Raw genomic sequence first — 22,701 nt, forward strand, 5'->3', positions numbered from 1 at the left:
CTGCTGGACACTAGTGGCTTGTATAAAATGAGTTGACATTTTGAACACACATTTCTCTGGCACCTTTCTGGCACCTTCCTGGGAATATTCAGAGCCTAGTGACCAAACATACATGAATAAAAGTGAATTTTCTCTCTCAAAAAATCACAAGTAATGCTTAAGCCATATGTCAGAGGCTGCAATGCCTTCATTGCCTGCACAGGCCCAGTTTGCTTTTCATAATTTAAAATGCAACAAGGGGAAAAAAAAAGGCATGAAAAGTTCAGAGTGCAAATATTCTTTGGTTTACTTATTAAAACAAAAGGACACAGCAAACAGCAAGAACACTGGCAATTAAATAAACAGCAAATTCTTTATATGCTTCCTAACAAAAAGCCTTCTGGTATTTGAAATGTATCAACTTCATGCTTTTAAGTACATTACAGTGTCTAGAAAGTCACATTTTTTTTTTTTATCCCCCAAAGGTAAGACAGGGAGAAGATGAGGGAGAAAAAGAAGGATGAAATGTAGGAGGGGAGAAAAGAAGAAAAAAAGATTATTCAAGATTCCATTTTTCCATTAGTTAAATAGTATCTAACACAACAATAAAACTAATTTCTGTTTCTAGTTTCATTGTACACAAAGCAAATAAGCTTGGAATTTATTTTCAGATGATCAAGCTTTCTGAATTCACATCATCATACACATCAGCCTAGTATATAAAATATACTGACTCACACCTTTCCAAAAAAGAATTGTGACCCTTCCAACCCAAAAGACTGATTCTATTCTACTAGCAGTATTCTTAGTATCTTAAGGAATTGCACAGATAAGTCACTATGGTTTACTTTATCATAGGCAGAGTTAAAATTATGTACCACAGGTGGTTTCTAGGGAACACTCTTCCCCAGTTAGGCTATTTTACTGTAGCTTATTCCTCAAATATCCCCATAATATCAAAGAAGCAAGCATCTGTGCGGGCCTATAAGGATCTCTGGCAGATTCTCCCTTGCAGACAGGAGACACCACCGAGCCAGAGATGAACAAGGCTGTGAAGACTCCACATGACAGCATCACTGATAATATTTAGAACTGACTGCTTCGTAAGAGCAACACTAGGAAGCTATGATCTGTGCAGAGAGCATAAAAGACTACAAATCAATCAAATATACATACTTCACATATAAAGAAATTATAGAGTGTACCATCACCATGATAGTCTCTTACTAACATTAGTGGACTCTGTTAGTTTAGAAATAATGCTGTACATCTATGAAAGATGTGGATTGTCTGACAGCATATTGTTCTGTGTATCTATCTTGCAGACCGTTACTCTATTTGGACTATTCTGTTTTATTCTTTATTCAGCTGTTTCTATAGGAAAAGCACAGTAAAAAAAGTCATGTGCAGCCTTTCTTCCAGATGGACTGTGCATATAGGTCATAATAAGGAATCAATTTAATAAAAGATATTTTGGAAATATTTCTCATAATGTAAAAAACCTTTTTTGCATGCTCCCTTATTCCTTCATAAATCAACAGTGTGCCATCTACAAATAATGCACAGGCATACTTATATGTTCCCCTCATCTAGCATTTTGTTGACACCATCACAAAGTTTCTGCAAATGGAGTTTATAAGGTCCAAAAGGATTGTACAAGGCAGCCAAAAATTCACAATCAGAGAAGTGATCAAACACGTTGTTGATGCGTCCATGTGACTTCGCAGTTAGGTGACGCTGAATGATTTCATGAAGTAGCTCTCTACAATCGTTCAACAGTTTGGACAAAAAATTCCTGTCGAAGGTATAATCCACCTGATGGAAACTGACCACAGTCTTAGCCAGCTGATGAACTTTCTTCTTGAATTTCTCCATCAACGCTATTTCATCATGATTAAATTGGTTGTTCCTGTAGAGAATTGCCAACTTCAGGACTATTTTAATGAGGTTTTTGATGATCTTCTCCGCTTCCTTTTTATTTTGTGTATATTCCTTTGTCACTCTGTAGAGCTCATCTAAAACATCACTGCTCGTATCATCGATCAAAGTAGTTGCTATTGATTTGGACACCATTTTTCCAAGGATCTTCTTCTGGGCCTGAATGGCCAGACTTTTGGAGTTGAAGACATCTGTGGCCACTGCGGAGGGGAAAGGTATGCAGTCAATACTTCATATTAGACATATTATGGACAGTAAATTCAGGAATATTTGCATGTCTATCTGTTTGTATTAGTCCTACTAAGTGCACAAAAGTAATGCAAAACTTATGTACATAGTTGCAGAAACCCCCATCTTTCCAATCCCCAAAATTCTGTTGTCTTTAGGTTTACATTCTTTTAGAGCGTTTTACTTCTGAGAAAACACATAATGAGATAGAACATGTTAAAAAATATTTTTTGTGTATTTATATCCTATGTATGGATTCATGTGATTTCAAATTGAGGGAATAAACCTGCCATATTTGATCAAATGAGTTTTAAGTCTGATCTGATTATCATATTCATAACAAAATCTGAAGCCATGACTATCCCAATGTCATGTCAATTACCACTGCTACTCCATTAGAGACAGTAATTCAGTGAATCAACTATTGTAAGATTTTTTCCTTATTAGCATTTTACATGATTTAATTCAGATCCTACATATCTATTATATTTTTATCTATTTCTACATATGTACAGATATATGTTAAAAATATAATACAAACACAAAAATCCTTTGTCAGCAAACAATACCGAGATTCTCTGGATGCAATGTAAAGAAGCTACATTTCAGAAAGAAAGCACGTATAAAGTAACACTATGTCCTATACTCAATGCAGAAATAGCCAAAAATGAACAGTCTAGGTACTGCCCTAACACTTGCTAGCATAACCTTATACAGAAATCCTCCTTTAGACCTTTTATTAGACCAATAAAGTAGATCCTAGAAAAGATTTCCACCTCCCAGACTATGCTTGCTTGCACCAATATACCCAATGACCAGTTTGTAATTTCTTTAAATACTTAAAAGACCCAGAACGTTCTTTCAGAAGCTTGTTTTGTGAAATGTTACCACTCATGTTCTGTTGCCAGTGTCAACTATTTACAGCACATTGCTTTTGCAGCTCCTTCTCCACTAGGGCACATGTGAATTCATATTTGGGGTTGAATGGTGTGGGAGATGGCTGCCTTTATACTGCAGCTTTCCTGGAGCCTCCAGCTTCATCTGCTTACATCTACTTCACATATGGAGGGTTTGCTTTGAAAACACAGCGCCTGGAAACATCATTTTTTTTTCTTTTAATAAAAACATAAAACTATGCAGATGCCAAACAGTTAGCCCCTGAATTTGGAAAAGGTTTTCTCCTAACTGTTTGTATTTGGGCAGCTGGGCGTGTTGAGACACAGGGTGCCTCTAGGGTTCCAGCAAATAGAAGGAACTTGTCTTTCAGGACATGTAAAACAAATCTGTATTTTTTTCTTTAAAAATAGCTTTGACAAACTTAACAACAAGCTCCTTTTTTGTTACCTCAGAAACTTTCAAGTGGATTTATTTCTAAAGACTTTCAGTGCATACATGCATTTTGTTTTGAAGCATGAAGTGTTTGAGTACATTTTTTAAAATCTTTACTACATGAGGACACTCAAAAACCAAAGAACCCATTGTTAACTATCTTGGGCAAAGCACTCAAGATCACAAGACTGGCATGTTTCTCAACCACAAAGATACAGGAAGCCGTTGAAGATGCTAAGTAGTCAATCAGAACTGAAAATACTTGATTCACTTTTTGTGTTTTTAAACATAAACCTGCAACTGTTACCATTCAAATAAAACAAAGTATTTCAAAGGGTGGTCAAATACTAGAACTCAACTGCCAATGCTTTACAAAAATCTACAGATGAACAAAAGCTTTTTCCCTCCAAAACAGGCATATTGATAGTTCTTTCATAACTTTTATTTCTCAAAGCCTTCCAATTTACTAATTGCTCATGATATCTTCTTTCTGACAGTCCACAAAGTTATACAGATGTTCATACTAATAGCAGTAGTTGTTTCAAAGTACCTTCCATAAATCTGCAAAGACCCCCCCCCCTACAATATATACGTATTTTAAAATGTTCTGCACATGTTCTTATAAAGTGCTAACTGTATCACACAGAAGCTCCACTGTAATTGAACAGAAATCTGCAACCTGCCTCCTGAGTCATGCAAGCTACGGTTCTAACAATTTACAAGTAACAGCCTGCAAAGTATCAAATTCAAGAAACTGAAAACATGATGACAGTTTTCTAAAAGTTTTACAGTTTTTCAACAAAACCTCCTTACATTATGTAATTTAACATTTGACAAAGCAGAGCTCCACATCTAATTACCATCGCTAAGCAAAACAGGAACTGTTCACTTACAAGAGGTGTTAAAACTCAACGGTATGTCTCTAAAATCTGTCCCAATATTTGGGACTACACAGCATGGGCTATTTTCTATCTACACCAGAGGTCACCCTCATTTTCCCTATATTGCTACATGAGTTCTAATTCAGTCGCTAAATACGTACATTTCATACTTGAGCATTTCAGTCAATCCAAAAAGGAATGTGTATTTTATGATCAGAATTTTTCCTCATTATCAACAGCAGAAAAACCTAAAATGTATTTCAGTCAATTGCTTAAATAAAACTGAGTTTAATCAGTAAGATTATGGAGCTCCTTCAGACTGAACATACATACTTCTTTAAAAATGAATAAAATTATTACTTACTTGTTCATCAAAAGGAATTGCAATTGTTAACGCTCACAGGAGAAAGAGAGGCAAAACAGCTGAGGTCTATTTATTCTGCTAAATTATTATTCAGGTGTGAGGCTTATTTATTCTGCTAAATCCAGCACACACTTTATGATGTGCTTTGAAATGCTGTCAGAAGCTATCACAGAGTGAACGTGGGGTTCTGCCCCTCACCATAACAGAAGCTCTTCTCAGCTACCTTTCTCTCCCGCCTGCAGTGCTTCATGCTGCTTTGGTACCTCAGAATGCAAAAATACATCGTAGTGGTTTCACTTCCTTGAAAAGAGAGCTGAAAGGAAATTGCGCTGCTGAGCAAGCTAGTGCAACACCAATAGCTGTTACTGCTAACTGACAGCCGGGACAATTAGCAGAAATGGCGGAGAAGGAGGTCCTGTGGCTCGGAAGAGCAAGGGATGTGTCAAGAAGAGGTTAAAACATTAACCTGGTATCTGCAAATGCAGACACTTGCATGTATCAAAGATGCCTGATTCATGGATCACAGGGTGCTGGGGAGGGGTGGCCACTGGCTGCACCTGTCACCAGCCCCCTGTTCCCAACGTGAGCACAGCCCAGAACCCCCTTTCAAACCTTTCAAACTACAATTTCAGATCGGAGCACCTAAAAAATAAGGCTGTAAATCCACATGCAGAGAACTACTTAAACCAGCCTCATTTGCTTAGGGTTGACTGTACGCAGTCAGTTTTTAAGAGTGACCACAGTAGCTGGCCAGCATGTACAAACCTCTGACCACACCTATTGTGCTGACAGGTCCTATCGTTGCACGTTAAACTCAAATCGTGCCACTTCTCTGGTGGCCTGCAGTAGACCCAGAATGAAAGCAGGTAATCCCACTAATTTTCATTATCTCACAGATAGTTTTTCCTCATGACCGCTCTTTACATTTCCTATTTCTTTCTTGTGCAGTTTTACACTTCACTTTTAAAAAGTGTTTCATCAAAAAATACCCCTTTGAAATCAATGGGATGTCATTTTTTGTCCAATGTAAACAAATAAACATGACTATCTTCAGTAGAGCTGCCCTCCACAGGGGAGTGCAGTCCAAGGCGAAAGGCTCTCAGAGGAAACTTTGCCTCCTTTACTTCAAAATATACAGGATCTTAGCGATAATGGGCACATCTGCAAAGTCTTCTGATTTATGATACAGAGGAGTGAACAAGTTGCTAGAGACTGCCTCCTGTGAAAGCTGGGAGGTCATTAATTCTGAAACTTTTAATTTTTGCAACCAACAGCAGGGTGCTTAACATCAGTATCTTGCATGTTGAAGTCAATAAATATTGGGCATGTAGCATTCCGGATGTGTTTTCCTCAAAATATTTTACCTGACGTGTTTTTTAAGTTTCCTTAAAACTGTGGTGGAAATATAAACTTCTGGTGAAAATTGAGAATTGTGGGTTAATAAACTCTCAGCAGACTGGTACAGAAGTACAAGAACGCTACTACTTAAGGCTGTGATGCTGACTTTTCCCTGACATGGAAGCTAGTACACCTCCCATTGTATTCAGGCAAATGCCTATTACCAAACCACCTGTATCTTGGTTCTGTTTGATCTAAAAAAGTATTTGGGAGAAAAAAAAAGTTGATTCAGATGATTTCACTGCCTTAAATCAAGGCAGAGTGTTTCTTCCACGAGATAACAGTTGATGGTAGATTCAACATCACTTGCCGTTGAGTGTATTCAAACTCATGTACGTTGACAATGAATATTTGAGTCACTGAGTGTTTTTAAGCTTGTTGTAATACAGAAAGACCAGGAAAAAACCACCCAGTAAAAACTTCCATTCCACAGGCAAGTCAAGAATTGAGCCTTCTGACATGAGTTGCATTTCTAGTGTACGTACCTGGTATGTTGATACAACAGTCCCTGTGGAACAGAAAATGTACTGTGAAGCAATTAATAATCACTGCTGCATGTGACCCAGTTCTCATTTTAGTGATTGGCACACCATGTACTGCACCAGTACGTGGGAGCGCAAGGTCCAAAAATGACAGGATTTTTTGGGCAAGGCACAAAGGACACTTGCATGGGATTATGAGGTAAGAGCAGCAACAGCACTTCAGGCAACATTTAAAAGACTGTATCGTGTAGCTTTTGAGAAATGTGGCAACGCATTTCCTGCCAGGCATCCTGTGTGGACAAGTGTGTTTGCCTCTCTACAGGCCGTGGGTGAGAACAACAGCTGAAAGCCCGCGCATGCCATATGAATTCCATGTTCAGTCAGACTCCTGGAGTGAGAAAGCATCATTTCCCTGAGGGAGGCAACTTGAAATCAAGCTTACTTGACAGCGCTATTCTCTCTGAGTGTATGTGACCATGAGTCATACACCTCCAAAGTCATTAGATCAACTAGATATCAAGGGATTAAAAAAAAAAAAAAATAATCACTGAATTTTTACTGTTTCTTGTGCCTTCTGCTTTCTGGGTCTCTACAGAGCTACCCCTGTTTTCAGGAATGATAAAGACCAGAAACCTCAAAAAAAGTAAGTAAGCTGAGGTGTATAAATATATGACTTCGTGTATAAACACATGACTTCAGTAAGGTAAAGCTCCAATGGTGGTAAACTGCAAGAGCTAGCATCAGTGAATGAACAAGTCCTGAAGCACAGAACAGGCAGTTAAAATAGAGTCATATGCCTATTACCAGAGCTGTAACAATTTTCATAATGTGCTTATTATGTGACAATAAGATTTAAAAAAAACGAGCGATAGGACATAGACTATGAATTCTTCAGATATGAATAAGGTAAGCTGATTTTTCTAGCTGCCACCATGATTTGTAGCTGCTTCTTAATAACCACCTGAGTGAGTCACAGTTTCAAAGAACATTTTTTGGTGGTGTGTTTTGTTGGTTTTTTTTAAACAGAAGAGTCAGTGTTGTGATTCTTATCCATGTGCTTCAAAGTTTCCTGGGTGAAAGATGCATTACACATTTACATTTTCTAAAAGCACAGATACAGTAGATGCAATGTAGAAATCATTCCAAAAACACAGCAGTCCCCAGACAGCCACTTCAGCATACTGGCCAGTCTCTGCGTTTGCAAGCATCTGTTCACTTGTTGGCTTTTCAAAAGCTGATGAAAACTGAAGGTTGTACCAGACCTGCAAGACCAGACAGTGCTCTGACAGCTTTCACTCTTCAGCCTCAGACACTGGGATTGCAATTTCTAAACTGACTGATGGCAGGGGTTAGAAGAGACCAGCCACAGAGTTTATTGTGAAAAGGACTGCAACAAGGCAGATAGCACAGGCAAGCATGATCAGGCAGTGGAAAACCCAGAGGGCAAACAGCAGAAGTAGAAAAAAAACCCAACCCAACAAACAAGGGCCCTATACAGTACTTAATTCTTACACATAACATCTCTACTTTTTTGAGTCTGGTACACATGTTCCTTATTTGAAGAGCAAATATTTTATTTGGCACCTTGTTTTTAAAAAAGGGCAATTTATATATCAGTATCAATTTTAACCAGAAAACAGTTGAAACAAATTTTCAGTGCATACAAAGCATTCATTCATAAAGGTAAGTAACCTTTGCCTACAGTTCTCTTAATGAGCACAAGTAAATTGTACTAAATTCTCACCCACCGTAACCTTTACAAACTGAGCATACTATGAGAATGTTAATACATCAAACAATGTGTACCAATTTTAACATTCACACTGGAAGACCTTCAAAAGAAAAAATACCCAATCTGAAGCCACACCTAATGCATAGCAAATATTGCATGAGCAGGCTGACTGAATTTGGAAGTCGGCTCTGAAGCTGCAAGTCACTCTGAAGCAACACTTAATCAATTTTTGGAAAAAATCTGGCTAATCAAGCATTTTTTTGAAATCCACTGCATGTCTAATCTGTAATCATACTGCATACATTCACCAGCAAGAACATGGGCAAGAAAAAAGAAAAACTAGCAAACACCTGTGGGATCGAGTCAATATTAAGTGCTGAAGAAGTAATTGCCTGTAGGTTTGCAAAACACATAGATTGTTATATATGCTTCCTGATTTTGCTATTCAATCCTAGCTTTATCGTACTAAAATGTCCAAAATTTGACCAATGGCAAAAGATGACCCACATTCTAGCTGCAAAACCAAAAACAAACCATGAGAAAATGGAAAACAAAATACTTTTTTGATCAAGAGGTGAGAAGAATTGCCAAAGAAAGTACCTAGAGGTTAAGGCTGGGTAGTGTGGCAAGGAAAGATGCTATATCCAACTTGAATGTATGTGCAGAGTTTTGCAGTCCCATGAGAGCAGTCTGTGCCAACAAGTTATTCTGGTTTTGCATGCCTGTGCTTCCCACAGTCACCCTGTGTATCACATGATACATATACTGTAGCTGATTTAGAAATATTAAAAGCTTTCTTAAAAGCCATTTTTCCTAGAGCTTCTGCATGTATTTTAATGAACAGTGCAGCTTTAACAAGAAGAAAAAACATCAGATTAACTTCTGATGATTGCTCTTAAGAGAAGCAGAATTTAAAATATGCTGGACATTAAACAGAGAAAATGACAGTCACACAGAGAGGGGTCATGAACTTAATTTGGTATTTCACTCCTTTGCCACCATTTGTTATCCTTGCTGGAATGTAACAACAGGTGCTGTGGTATTAAACACCCAGCCTGTGTATTTCAGTTTTGGCTATTTCAGGGTTATATCAAGTTCCTCTATATCTACCAGGTGTCCTTGCACGCTCAACAGTAATACTGCACAAATCTTTTCATAGGAAATAAAGCATCATTAGGTCCTTCTTATCGAGCAAATGGCACAGGTACTGTTTTGGGTTTTTTTAATCCAGCCTGCAGAAACACGTACCAAACTGCAGCAAGGCAACAGTGCCAAGCTTACTAACCCAAGTGGCACTTCCAATAAAATAATATGGTCATTAGAACTGAATGTTTTATCAAAAGTTAAAGTTTTAAAAAAGGCATTTAATTGCTCTTACAACCACCCTGGCAAAAAGAATGCCTTCTCACAAAAAACGCTTAACTATAGACACAGGAACTAGAGTGTAACAGGAGAGCGTCTGGCTTTAATGCAGAAGGGAAAGTCCTGAGACCAGCAGCCCTGGGGAACTTTGAATCTACTGCAGAGACTTGAATTTGACAAAGGGGCAGGAGAGGAAGTTAAGAGGAAGTTTAAGTTATATGTAGCAAAAATATAATTCACTGGAAGGTCGGGACAAGATGGCAATCTGGCAGGAGAGGAACGGGGAACTCAATTTACAAGCATCGGGTAGAAAACCTGACTGTCAAAATGCAAAGGGCATATATTTTCAATAGCATGTAAAGGAAGCCACAGCAGAGGCTTCAGAGAGTTCACATGACAGGTTTGTGAATAATCTTGCAAAGGCTTCGAAAATAATGTTTTCCATGCATTTCTAGTTGGGCTTCTCTGTTCTCAATGTTGACCTGTACGCCACCCTGTCTGTTTCTTGCAGATGGCATGGGAGTCCCCCAGTATCCCTCTTTCATTTTAATGTTGAAAAAAGGCTGGATTTCTAGCTTACATTTTGTTTATATATATTTTAGTCTTGTATCTTCCACTGGTTGCCCTGAGACACTAAGTGACACGTGCCCCACAGGCACATAATTTGATTTCTGTCTTTCCAAAGAAACCTCTGAGATGGTGAAGACTGCCACAGCTACAGGCCAGATAGACAAAAAAAACCAGTAATCATTCCCAGGACACTCAAGTCTCAGGTGTCTGGTTAGTATATTCTTTTTTCAGTATCAACACTGAAACAGATTCTAAAAAACAAGAAAATATGCCATCTAAGAATTTTACTTATCAGATACTGACTGTTCTTCTGGCCTGGGACGCTAGTGACACCCTTTATCTCTCTTGCAGTTTGTAAATTTTTCACTCCCTGCCTTCCTGTTTTATAGCATGAAGGGTAAGTTTTCTGGCATTACATGCATGACTGTACATACAATATATGCTTTGTCTACTCTTCTCCACCAGTCAGTCATGATACCTGTGATTATGGAGGACTACACTTGGTGGCCATAGTGGTCTTTTCCGCTGCCACTGCTAACATGCATTTCCCTTATTTTCCTCTTCCACAAAGGGCAAAATAAAGCACCCTCTATGTCTTAATCCCTGCCCGCCCCCCCCAGTATTTAGTAGCCGCAGCCTGTTCCCTCTGTATCCATAGTACATCTACCAGGACTTTCATGCAAACTTCCAGCAATGAAATCATAGAATAAGAGAATCATTTATGTTGGAAAAGACCTTTGAGATCACCAGGTCCAACCATTAACCCAGGACTGCCAAGTCCACCACTAAACCATGTCCCCAAGCACCACATCTATGCCTTTTTTAAACACCTCCAGAGATGGTGATTCCACCACCTGCCTGGGCAGCCTGTTCCAGTGCTTGACCACCCCTTCCGTAAATAAATTTTTCATAATATCCAATCTAAACTCCCCTGGCATAACTTGAGGCCACTTCCTCTCGTCCTGTTCCTACTTATCTGGGAGAAGAGACTGACCCCCACCTGCCTACAGCCTCCTTGCAGGGAGCTGTAGGGAGCAGTAAGGTCCCTCTGAAGTCTCCTCCAGGCTAAACACCCCCAGCCCCTTCAGCGGCTCCCCACAAGACCTGTGCCCCAGCCCCTTCCCCAGCCCCGCTGCCCGTCTCTGGACACGCTGCAGCCCCTCTACGTCCCTCTTGCAGAGAGGGGCCCAGACCTGAACACAGGGTTCGAGGGGCGGCCTCAGCAGTGCCCAGGGCAGGGGGACGGTCACTGCCCTGGTCCTGCTGGCCACACTGGTTCACACAAAAGCCAGAATGTAAGCTGAGAGTATTTTATCTCCTTCATTCCCTTACCCCCTTTGCTGTCAGTTCAGAACAGGCTCCCCAGGGCTCAAATGCACAACCTATCTTTTGCAGGCTTTGCGTTGACTCCTGTTTGTTTTACTTGGTTTGCTTTATTCCTTGCATCTCCAATTTGAAACCAATGCTCAGAACATCTGATAAAGTATGCAAAGTACTTCTGTAACACTTACTTGGAAAAAAAACCCCCACCTTTAAAATCTTTGCCTTAACAACATCTAAACTCTCAAGCATAAACTAAGACTGTCAAAGCACAGGTCCACCTCCCCATGTGCCTTAAGAGTTTGGTTTTGCTTTCACTGATGTCATTAAATCCTAGTAGAATTTAAAGCATAAGAGAAAAAACCAGGTCTTTTACTAATGTTAGCAACTTGTTCTTCTTATAAATTGTATCTTCTTGTTAAACATTATGTGTGACACTGTTACTTTCTTTTATGTCAGGAAGTAGTATTACTCGGAAACAGAAATTTGATATTTAGCAGAGCACTAGCAATCCTATTTAATTGTAAATGTTGCAAATATATTGACTGACTAAAACTAGATAGCCTCCAGAGGTCCCTTTCAGCCTCAACTGTTCTGTGATTCTGTAAAACCTGCATCTATTTTGTAGTTCACTCCCTAGGGCATGGCGCCGGAGATTGAATGTACTTTTTTTACAGCCGTTGACTACTGCAGAATTTAAATGTCTGGCTTCTGTACTGTACACTGGCATCAAATGGCATTTTTAAGTAGGTGACGAACAGCACCGATCAGCTATGAAGGGATTTCACCACCAGGAAAGGTTGTTTTGCTTGAGATTTTCATGATTATTAACCAACAAGTAAGAAGGAGGGAATGCAGAATTGAACTCGGAGAATGAAAGGCCTTAGGTGGTTAAACACCACCAATTCTGCACTGAAATAAAAATAACAGCTTCTTTTCACCCCGCCATGATACTGCTACCCTCATCTCCCATACCGCACGGCATTACGTAACAAGCCAAAACGCATTGATCAAAATCCACCACAATTTACGTCTCTTCCCATTGACTACAAAAAACCAACTGCTTGTTGCAAAGAAAGGTTAGTTTAAACATAACACCTTGCATTACAGACTTCTAAATCTCTGATCTCCAGCATCGAAGACAAAGCTGTGGGCTTGGCAAAGACATCTTACCACAGATGTAGACATCACAGCCGAACTTTATTCTTACCCCTTCCTGAAGTACCCACTATTTCTGTTCACAGCTGCTCAAACTCACAATTCATTGTTTCACGTTCTTTGTTAGTTTCTGAAGTAAAGTCTAAATCACTACTTCTAAGGGAATATTTTTATTACAATTTTTTTTTAAGTGAACAGGAATATTCATTCATTTCCTCTTTTGCCCATAGGAAAAAGCAGCCCTTCGAATCAGTAGCTGAAATGTTCTCAAGTGTCGTGTACTTGCTTTTGCGAATATTAAAGCAAAATTTTCTTCCTTCTATAAATAAAATTATCTTTGTAGAGGAGTTTCATAAGGTGGACATAGTAAAAGCAAAAGCTTTAAGTTTTAAACCAATGGAATTTCTGCATTTTTCAAAGTCAAAGTTTTCTACACACCTTAATGAAGTTAATTAAGTGGAAGCTTGTCTGTGCATGCAGTGATTCAGTGCTTTGTTAATTCCTGTATGAAGTGAAACGTAAACATTTTGGGATCAAGACTTGAGGGTAGCACATTCTTAGAGGTCCACTGAAATCACCAGTCAGCTACCAATGCCTTAGAGAAACCTGCCAGTACTGACCTTCATAGATATGCAAAATACATCTCAGAGTATGTCCCTGGATTTCAAATTACAAACCTTTCAAGGATAAATGCTCTCAAATAAACTAAATGCTAACTGCCACTTTACAGCATTATAGCCTCATTATTGTAAACTGCCAGCAGGAACAGGACCCTCTGCAGAGACCCTAGCATTTGTATATCATATGTCAAACTGAAGTGCAGGTTTCCTCCATTGCAATGCAAAACAGACTATTTGATCTTTCATTACTGATCTGTATAGTTACAAATATCAATACTGAATTCAGCAAAAGGTAGGGAAAAATACATTAGTTTATACAGTGTCTATTCAGTCCTCTACATTGCTTCTGCTGAAACAGATCTGTGGTGAAGATTTTGGATCCCAAGTTCCCCAGCCTGAATCTGCCACGCCATGCAGAAACGCAGGCTCTCTACTTCTCACTGCTAGCCAGCCAAGCACTAGAAATGAACCACAAAAAAGAAGTGCGACACAGAATCACATGATGAAACTGAATCAAACCAGACCCCAAACCAGGCAGGGAATCTTATGAAGAAAAACAAAATGCATGAAAAAACATCCCAAACAGATTAATGTAGAATGAAACTCTCAAAGTACAGCTTTCCCAGTTTCTCTCCTCGTCACTCAAAACAAGACTGTGTACAACTGACAGCAGATTTAAGGCTTGTGCTTTTGCTGATGTTCTGGTTAAAATTACCAAGTTGCTGGCAGTTGCATTTACACCGCTAACCCACAGTGTATTCAGTTGTCATGATGGAGATGCATCCACAAAAGTGTACACCTACCATTAAAAACCACAGATGCAGACAGAGAAAACATGAAAACCTGTAACTTCCAGATTTCCCACAATACAAAAAAAAAAAATGTTAAGGTCAATGCGTGTATGACTAACAATCAGATTGGTGCTATTTATTAATGCAGAAACAGTCAAAGCACTCAAAATCTTTCACAGAGTTATATACAGCAACTGTTACTACTGACAGTGCTACCACCGGATCTACGAAGTATCTACCTAATATGCAAACATGAAAAATTAAGCCTTAAACATGAAAAACAAGTCATTCTGGCTTTAACGCCATTATGAAATTGATGAAACTGTTCTCTTCTGAAACTGATGAAACACTACTTCTTCTATTGAGTGTGAGGTACAGAAAAACAGAAGTTGTTTCATAAAGTAGCAGAAAAATCAGTAGCTCTTTCACACCTCTTTATGATATGTTCTCCTCTTACCACATTTTGCAATCTAATTGTAAGAAAAAATTGCTCCAGAAGGTTGAAATAACACCTGCAATACAGTTTTAATTTGCTTTAATTATTACCCAAATGTGTTTATAGAGACTTTAAATGCATGAGGAGAGAGTGGAGAGGGGAAGTAATTTGCTTCTCAAAAAGCAGTATTTAAGAACACTTATGAAACTGTTACATTTGACAGAAGACTTGACCAAATGAGAAATCATTACTGATTAAAGGAAAGATGTATGCTGTTGAATAAAAATTACAAATTACAATTAGTATTTGAGCGTTACATTTTCCTTATGTTAGCCCTGGCACATCTCATTATTCTTAGAAGCCATTGATTTGGCCCGTTGCTACACTTAGAAAGAATCCTGACACAGAATACAGCCTTTTGAAATGGAGGTGCAAGGCCCTTCCCTTACCCAGATATTTCTTTTGATTCTCCAGAATTCACTGACTTTTCCTCCCTGATCTCTAAAGTCTCTCTCATTTATGACAGTGCAAAGTTTGCAAATTCCTTAAAAAAATAACCCAAGGGTCTAAGAAGTACTATAATATAGCACATGCTGTCATCCACTGATAAATGGAAGGAAGGCAGGGAAACTAAGTCTCCAGTGCAACAATCAATTCTGCATGATGGAAAAGACTGACAGAATTTCAAAACAAAGTACTATCTTTGCATATGTGGAGTACTGTGTCCAGTTTTGGAGTCCACCATATCGCCCAAAAAAAGGAGCTGACAAACTGAAGCGAGTCCAGCAGACAGCCACTGGGATGGTTAGGGAGCTGCAGTGCATGATACCGAGGACAGGCTGAGAGCTCTAGGTTTGCTCAACCTGAAGGCTAATGTGGACCTAACCACTGCACCTAACCTGTTACTGAATAGTTACAGAGAAGACAGAGCCAGGCTTTTTTTGAGGATATACAGCAAAAGAACGGGGGGCAACAGACACAAGCATTAGGAATAACCACCTTTGTAGCAAGGGTGGTCAAACACTGGAACATGTTGCTTGAGAAACTGTGGGACCACCACTCTCGCAGACGCTACCAACTTGACTGGAGAAAGCCTAAGCAACCTCATCTAACTTTGAATTTGGATCCAACGTCGAAGCTGGCTCTGCCTGAAGTGGAAGGTTGTGCCTGATGAGCTCCAGAAGCTCCCTGCAGCCTCAGTTAGTCTATGATTCTCTCTATTGACCAGACAGCTCAAAGGACTGCATCTTGTTTGAAGTTAAAGGTATGAGTCTTGAAGTTTGCAATGGATTAAAATATTTGATTGCATAAGTATAATTATATTAATGGAATTTTCTCAAAGCAATCTAGCATTCAACCCAACAATTGCAGCTAAATTATTAACCTGTTAATAGTTCCAGTGATTCTCTGCAGTAACCTACCAGCTACAGCTAGTGCTTATCCCATGGCCTCTGCTCAAATTATCACCTAGCTTAGCTTCCTCATCTGCTCCAGCTGCACAAGGAAAAGATAGCCAAATACATGGAGTACAAAGGGTTCTGCAGAAGACAACTACTCCATATTGACTTCCAAACATGGTATACAACAAAAAACAGGTGTTCAACCCATTCAATTGAGTCCATAGAGGAAGCAATGAGAGTGGCCACCTAACCCATTCCCGGATAGATTATCATAAAGGTTACTCTGATTTGCCCAGGAAAATAAAACCAACCATTCTTTCGATTTTTAAGGGGAGAGATGCAGAGCTGCTTCCAGAGTCTAATGGTTTTAAACAGCTTTAAGTCAGTGCTCTTACTGACAGATTCTAGTGCCTACATCTAGATGGAGCTGCAGCAGTTGTACTACAAACCACGACAGTTGTATTCCTGTCAAAACCCTGTATCTTGCTTCATTAAAAGTACAATCCTCCAAACTACATTTTAAATATCTAGCAGTTCTAACTTGCCTGTATACTTCATCAAAATTTCCCACTGCTCCTTCCTCATTACGGTGTTATCATCTTGCTCCACCCCCACTATTTTTACCTCTGGCAATGCTTTCCCCATGCATATGTGATATGGTATTAAAGGGTCTGGTTAGCAGTAATTCTTTCCAATGTCTCAGAAGCTTACATCTTTTTTTCCTTCTTTTCTGTGCTAAAAGTGATCTATGTTGCCTTTAGCTTGTCCTATTAGTCTTCAATTCTAATAGCCTATAGAAGGCGTTACAAGACATGCCAAATTGTTAAGCGTTGCTCAGCTTTACAGAGCTGTGTACACATGTATGACCCTTGTAATCTTTTAATTTCTTCACTGGCAGTAGGAAAGTTATCGGAGGAATAAAGATGTCCTGAAATTGACTAACCCAGATCTCTGACACATTCACTGGGGCCAGATGATTCTTCCTGCTCCCAAACTGAATTTTTCAGACTACCCTCAACAAAAGCTCCCTGTTTCACTGGTCTGTATATTTTATGGAGATTGTTGTTTTGACAAGGGAGGGTAGGCGAAAAGCAGGTGAAACAAAGGAAGCTCACGTTTTTAGTCTTCGGGGTGAGAGAGAAGGCGGGTCTGATATACGGGAGTACTGTACTAGTTGCTTGTATGGATAATGCTTTGCTTGCACAGTTTGGATCTCTCCATTCACTGTCACAAAAGCATAAAAGATTCTAATAAATGCTAGTTTTGAAGACAGTGAGATGGAGGATCATACATTATGGACTCCCATCTATGTTCTGGATGGAGTAAGTGGCCTGTAGGAGCACAAGAGCAGAAAATCTCTTATCTAACTGAACACAATTCTACCCTGGAAAACTCTGACACAATGACAGGTGACTACAAAATGTCAAAGCAAATCCATGACTACCTACGGGAGGGAGTACTGACTTCTCAAAACAGTGAGCGCTCTGTGATTTTATAACCGCTGTGTCTGCGCTGCACTCTAAAAGGAACAAAACAGGTGAGCTCATTCCTCAGTAATCTCCCTCGGATTAAAAAACACGAATTGTGTCTAAAAAAGCTGTGAGCACTTGCAGGAATGCAGAGATCTCTCTCTCCCACGAAACACGGTACTTAAAACTAAGCACAATAAAAGGTGCAATGCACTGCTTCCAGGTTTGTAACAGAATATCCATCACTTCATAGGCTATGTATTACATTCACTCTGATACCTGTTATTATTTTATTTTTCCTTTTCGACATTAGATTTATCCCCAGTTGTTTTCTAAATATACAACATAAAACCTGTAGAATGAAGCTGAAGTTTTCTGGAGCATAACATATATTACTATTTCCTTCTATTGAAAAATACCATGTAAAAAATTCGTTAACACCACAGTAATTTTAACTGGCATTATCATATATTTGAAAAGGTTTATTCTTGATACATATTTTTAAGATGACAGCATTAAGAACGTTGCCTTCGTATCTCAAAAAGGAATTGAGTCAACAGCCTGAAACCATTTGGTACCTTCCTTGGTACACGACATGCCACCATGCAACACCAGATTGAAATTATGCCTGGCAGTTGAAATGCTACAGTCTTCTTTACCATGCTCTTTGTTTCATCCAGGGCAAAAGCAACTACAAGAAAATATCCCAGGGTTATTCACATCATGACAGTTCTTGGAATCTGTAAATGCAGTACAGATTGATGCCATACATACACCAACACACACAAATACATTTACCACGGCACTGTGGTATGCAGATGAATACAAAGACTGTTCTAATGTTACTAAGCAGCATGATGGAAGAAAAAAAACCTGTTTCATGTTACCGTTCTAATACAGACCACGCAGAGATCAAAGACAAGCTGGAAAGCTTAGATATACTGCTACATAGCCCATATCCAGCAATTAGTAAGAAATACAGTGTGGTAATGACTGTCTTTCTAGTATACAGTCTTTTTTCTCACATTTCCTGCTAAAAACGTAAGATTTAACTTGAGGTCAAAGATTCTATCTTTGTTCAATTAAGTATAAAAAAGAAAATCTTCAGGTGTTCACCATTCAAAATTGACCCTGACCTTGCGTTTCACTGTAACATAGGTAAAGGTTTTATTACTGTAAAAATGAACTTTGATCTTGTTATGCAGATTTAAAAAAAAAAATCTATATTAACCCATTAGACCTACTTTTATAGACATCCCAATGTTCTCCAAATACTGTGATTCGATTGCATAAAGTAGCTGGAAGTGAAGTATTGCTCACTTCAGCACCAGTTCACTGTCAGAACACACGCAATGTTCGATGCTATTACTGTACCCTCAAACCTCCTTTTTGTTCAGACTGATCTTCCAACACATGGTCTAAGATTCATGCCTGGAAGCTGCAACCGAATTTCAGAGCTCCTTACACATATCCCTTCACTAGCTCCTGGCCAGTGATGCTGCCCGGGCCACTAGAGCATGTCTGCTTTAAGGAAAATAGAAAAATTCTGACTTTGTTTACAAACAACAGTAAAATAATATTTTTCCTCTAGCTTTGTCCTTGTTTCACTTTTTAGCATGCAGCAGATTAACCACTATGCTTTCATCGCTAACTCTGGCCTTGAAATGTACAGAATCTGGTAAAGTAACTACTTTATAATTTTCCAAGTGTACCCTCTACCCCTTCCATAGTGTCACAGGCCTTCACCTACTAATTCCCTAGCTCAACCTCATAATCTGTGGGTAAATCGGAATTTCTCCTCTAGAGTGACATTCAGTCTTGCACCTAAAGGAAAAATTACCCACCACCCCTTTAGTAAACCACTTCAGATTATTTATGTTCAGTGTCAAAAGCCTTAGCCCCAAATTCAGTTTGAATTTGTGAAGCATCAATTTGCTTCATGCAAAAAGCAGTTGCTTGACAAAACAGAGCTACTTTAAAGACTCTGAATGCCTGTTTTATGCCACATACACTGGACCATGAGAAATCCACAGGTATTTTGACAGTATTTTTCAGTATTTTGATCAGTGACCTTTCATGCTATGTTCAATCAGACTAGGCAAAGCAGTGTAAAAGCTGCACTTCTACGTATTTACCTGTTAGTCCCAGTCTTTATTCACAGACACACTAACCCCCCTTTTCTTCTGCATCTTCTAAATTATTCCTTTACAAGTGGGAGTGTATTACCAGCCATACATTTACGGACTGACTGAAAAACCACCTCAGTGACATCTGTACCTCATCTTCCCACAACGGCTACTGTTTTTATTTTCCATTCTAACCTATTAAAATCACAGGACAGCAATACCCAAGTATTTTCCCAGCTAAAAATAACAAACCAAAAGCTACCCTTTCTTTCCAGTCTCAGCCACCTGCTCCAAGTGCTTTTTTCATCATGAAGATCCTGGCATCTCAAATTGTTTCAAAAGAAATGTACAGAAAGGCAAAAATATTTTCAAAGGATTTTAAGAATATGAGTCATCTAAAAAGGTAAGAGGTTTCTTTCAACAAGAAAAATCTACATTTCAAACAAAGCCAACTTGGTAAAATTGGCTGCAGCTTCCTGTATGAAACTAGATGATCTTTCATGCTACGGCATGCATGCTGATCTCTGCTACTGTAAAACTGAGGGAGAATGCTCACATTTTCATATTCTTATTCACATATTCCCTTTTTCAAACAGTTTCTATAGAGAAATATTTTTGCAGCTCTGCTTTTTGATAAATCTGTCCTACAGAATCTTCTTGGGAAAACAAAAAGAAACGCCTTTTAGTTCACCTGCTCATTCAATGAGATGAAAGAAGAAAAAGAAAACAGCACTGTTGTAATTCTTATCAGACACAGGCTATCATGCTTCATTACGAACCAGGTTCTATCAGTATAATTAGTGTTACGTTTGATTCAGTCCAAGCTGACTCTTCTGCAAAACAACAGAGTTGCTTTATGCAAGTAAGGAGATAGAGGCCCCTGGTAACGTTACTCTTCAAGTGAGAAAAGTTGTACAGAGTGTGAGAGGAAAACCATCTGAAATATTCTGAAAAGTTATTGTTTTCATCAAATGCAAACTCCTCAGGTTGCCCTGCTGCTTGCTTATCTGTTGAGGTTTTAAAATTATTTTTCTGAGCTATAATGGATCTCCGTAAGTTTGAATCTCCCTAAGCACTATTCATAATCATGAAACATCAATTCTGTTCTAAGAAATCCAGTGTATAACCCCACCACTGCCCTGTTCCCTCTTCTGTATAAATGCTCTTTTGTATATTGGCACTTTCAGGAAATTGCCCTCCTCCTCCCCCGCTTACTCCCTACTGTCTTACTCTGGCTCGCACCCCCTCCCAATCAACACTAGGGAATAATTGTATTTTTGTTGGAGCAGTTCCAGCTCTTCCACACGTTCCACTCCAGAAGCAGTAAATGAAACCCTATAGCTCTGGCACACTCTCCTCAGCTTTAACACACGCACACGCATGCATGCATGCACACTCACTCGGACAGGGAAGTAAGTGGCACCAAGCTTTGTCCCAAAATAATGACCTTTCACTTCTCCCCCATGCAACTTCCTCTTCTGTGGAAAAATACAGTGCTTCCAAATTAAACAAATCTTCCTCTTTCGGTCTTCTGCTACCAGTGTTTTGAAACACCATTCCTCCCCGCCTAACAGCCGTCCGCATGCAAGTAAATGGCCATTGCCCAGACGGACGGATACCCCTGGGTGCCAACAGCGGTCATTCCGTGCCCAGGGACCTCGGCGGGGCTGGGCCGCTGTGCCAGGGCACCGTCCCCCCCCCCTCCGAGCACGCTGCGTGGCGCCGGGCCCCCCCTCCGCGCGCACCGGAGCGGGCTGGCGGCGCGGGGTGCGCGGTGCCTGCCCGCGCGCAGCAGGCGCCCAGCCACCCTACCTACCCTCCTTGGGCTCGTCAGCCCCCGAGCTCATGGCGGCAGCGCGGCACGGGGCGCCAGCCTACCGCGGCGCGCGCGCTGGGAAGCAGCCGCAAGTCAACTTCTCACAGAAGAAGGAAAAAAAAAAAAGGGGGGGGGGGTGGAGGGGGTTGGGATTTTAAGGGGAAAAGTCTATGAATTCAGCAAATCACGACTAAGCTACTTGAAAAGGATCCCGCCCCTTTCTCAGCGGCACAGCAGCGCCGGTGTGGGAGCCAGCGCCTCCCGGGCTCCGCGCCTCGCTGGGAGCAGCTGCCGCCGGCCCGTGGGCAGGGCGGGCTCCCGCCGCGACCGCGATAGCGACCGCGACAGCGACCGCGACAGCGACCGCGACAGCGACCGCGACAGCGACCGCGACAGCGACCGCGACAGGCCCGAGCCCTGCGAGCGGGCAGCGCCCGGCTGCGCGACTGACCGCCGGGGTGGGGCTCTCTTAACGTGCGGGAAGATCTATCGAAATAAGTTATTTTTTTAAGCCTGAACTGTACATTCCAACACTGGTTATTAGCTGGAAGTAGTTCTGTAGCCTCCATAATTAACACTGGCTGATATAGGACGACTAAATACACACTTAATAGACGAGAAGCAGCATCTTTCAGGTAGTTTAAGTTAAATAGTTATTTTTTCTTCCACGCGTGCTCAGTGCATGGTGCCATCTGCCCTGAAAGAAACAATTCAACTTTTCTCCTTGGAAAAACTTATTTCTTTGTGCTACAGACCCTCCTTCGTCCTAGAAAAGATCATTATTTTTAACTATTACATGACACTTTCACAGCACAGCAAGAGAACCAGGGTCTCTTGCAGCCAGCCCCCAACTTGCATCACGCATGCCTTCAGAGCAAAGTCGGGGGGAACTACTTGGAAGCCTATTTTCCAGTTGGCACAGCCTCCAGTAAAATCATTGTCAAAAGGAACCATCTCTTCCTACTTAGTCATTTAATACATTTTTAGGACAGCAAGCAGGACAAAACCTCAACGGAAACATGATTGCTCAGACAAAAGGATAAGTGTGATCTCAGGAGAAGTCCTGATGGTGCTGTCAGCTCCAACACGCAACCAAAATCCCACCTACCTCCCCCTCACGAGGTTAAATGCTTGTGCCTGAAGGGTTGTCAGGGTCTTTGTGAAAGTAATACTATTAACAGTTAGCAAGCCTGTTACTGGAGCCAAGTAGAAGAAATATGTGCATTTCAAGATGAAGTCAGAAAGAGCCAAAGATGTTAGCTGCACAAAGTTGGGGCACATAGGAGAAAAAATAAGTAAACA

The 22,701-nt window shown here is 40.2% G+C and overlaps 1 protein-coding gene across 8 annotated transcripts in view; it reads right to left on the bottom strand.

The window, feature by feature from the left end:
- Window positions 1-261: 261 nt before the first annotated feature.
- Window positions 262-22,701, bottom strand: part of TNFAIP8 (TNF alpha induced protein 8) — a 66,273-nt gene continuing 43,833 nt past the window's right edge. For 3 of the 8 annotated variants that reach the window (XM_055699275.1, XM_055699277.1, XM_055699276.1), the window contains 2 exons: window positions 3,034-3,236; window positions 262-2,117 (listed from right to left, as the gene is read on the bottom strand). In XM_055699275.1, coding sequence (XP_055555250.1) covers window positions 1,552-2,117; window positions 3,034-3,040 — 573 coding nt within the window. In that variant the 5' untranslated portion in view covers window positions 3,041-3,236 and the 3' untranslated portion in view covers window positions 262-1,551. Of the gene's footprint in view, window positions 2,118-3,033; window positions 3,237-4,719; window positions 6,096-21,399; window positions 21,487-22,701 lie in introns of those variants that run through there. The other 5 variants (XM_055699279.1, XM_014283701.3, XM_027812002.2 and 2 more) reach the window with 4 other exon arrangements.

Source organism: Falco cherrug, chromosome Z (genome assembly GCF_023634085.1).
Source record: "Falco cherrug isolate bFalChe1 chromosome Z, bFalChe1.pri, whole genome shotgun sequence".
Taxonomy (NCBI): domain Eukaryota; kingdom Metazoa; phylum Chordata; class Aves; order Falconiformes; family Falconidae; genus Falco; species Falco cherrug.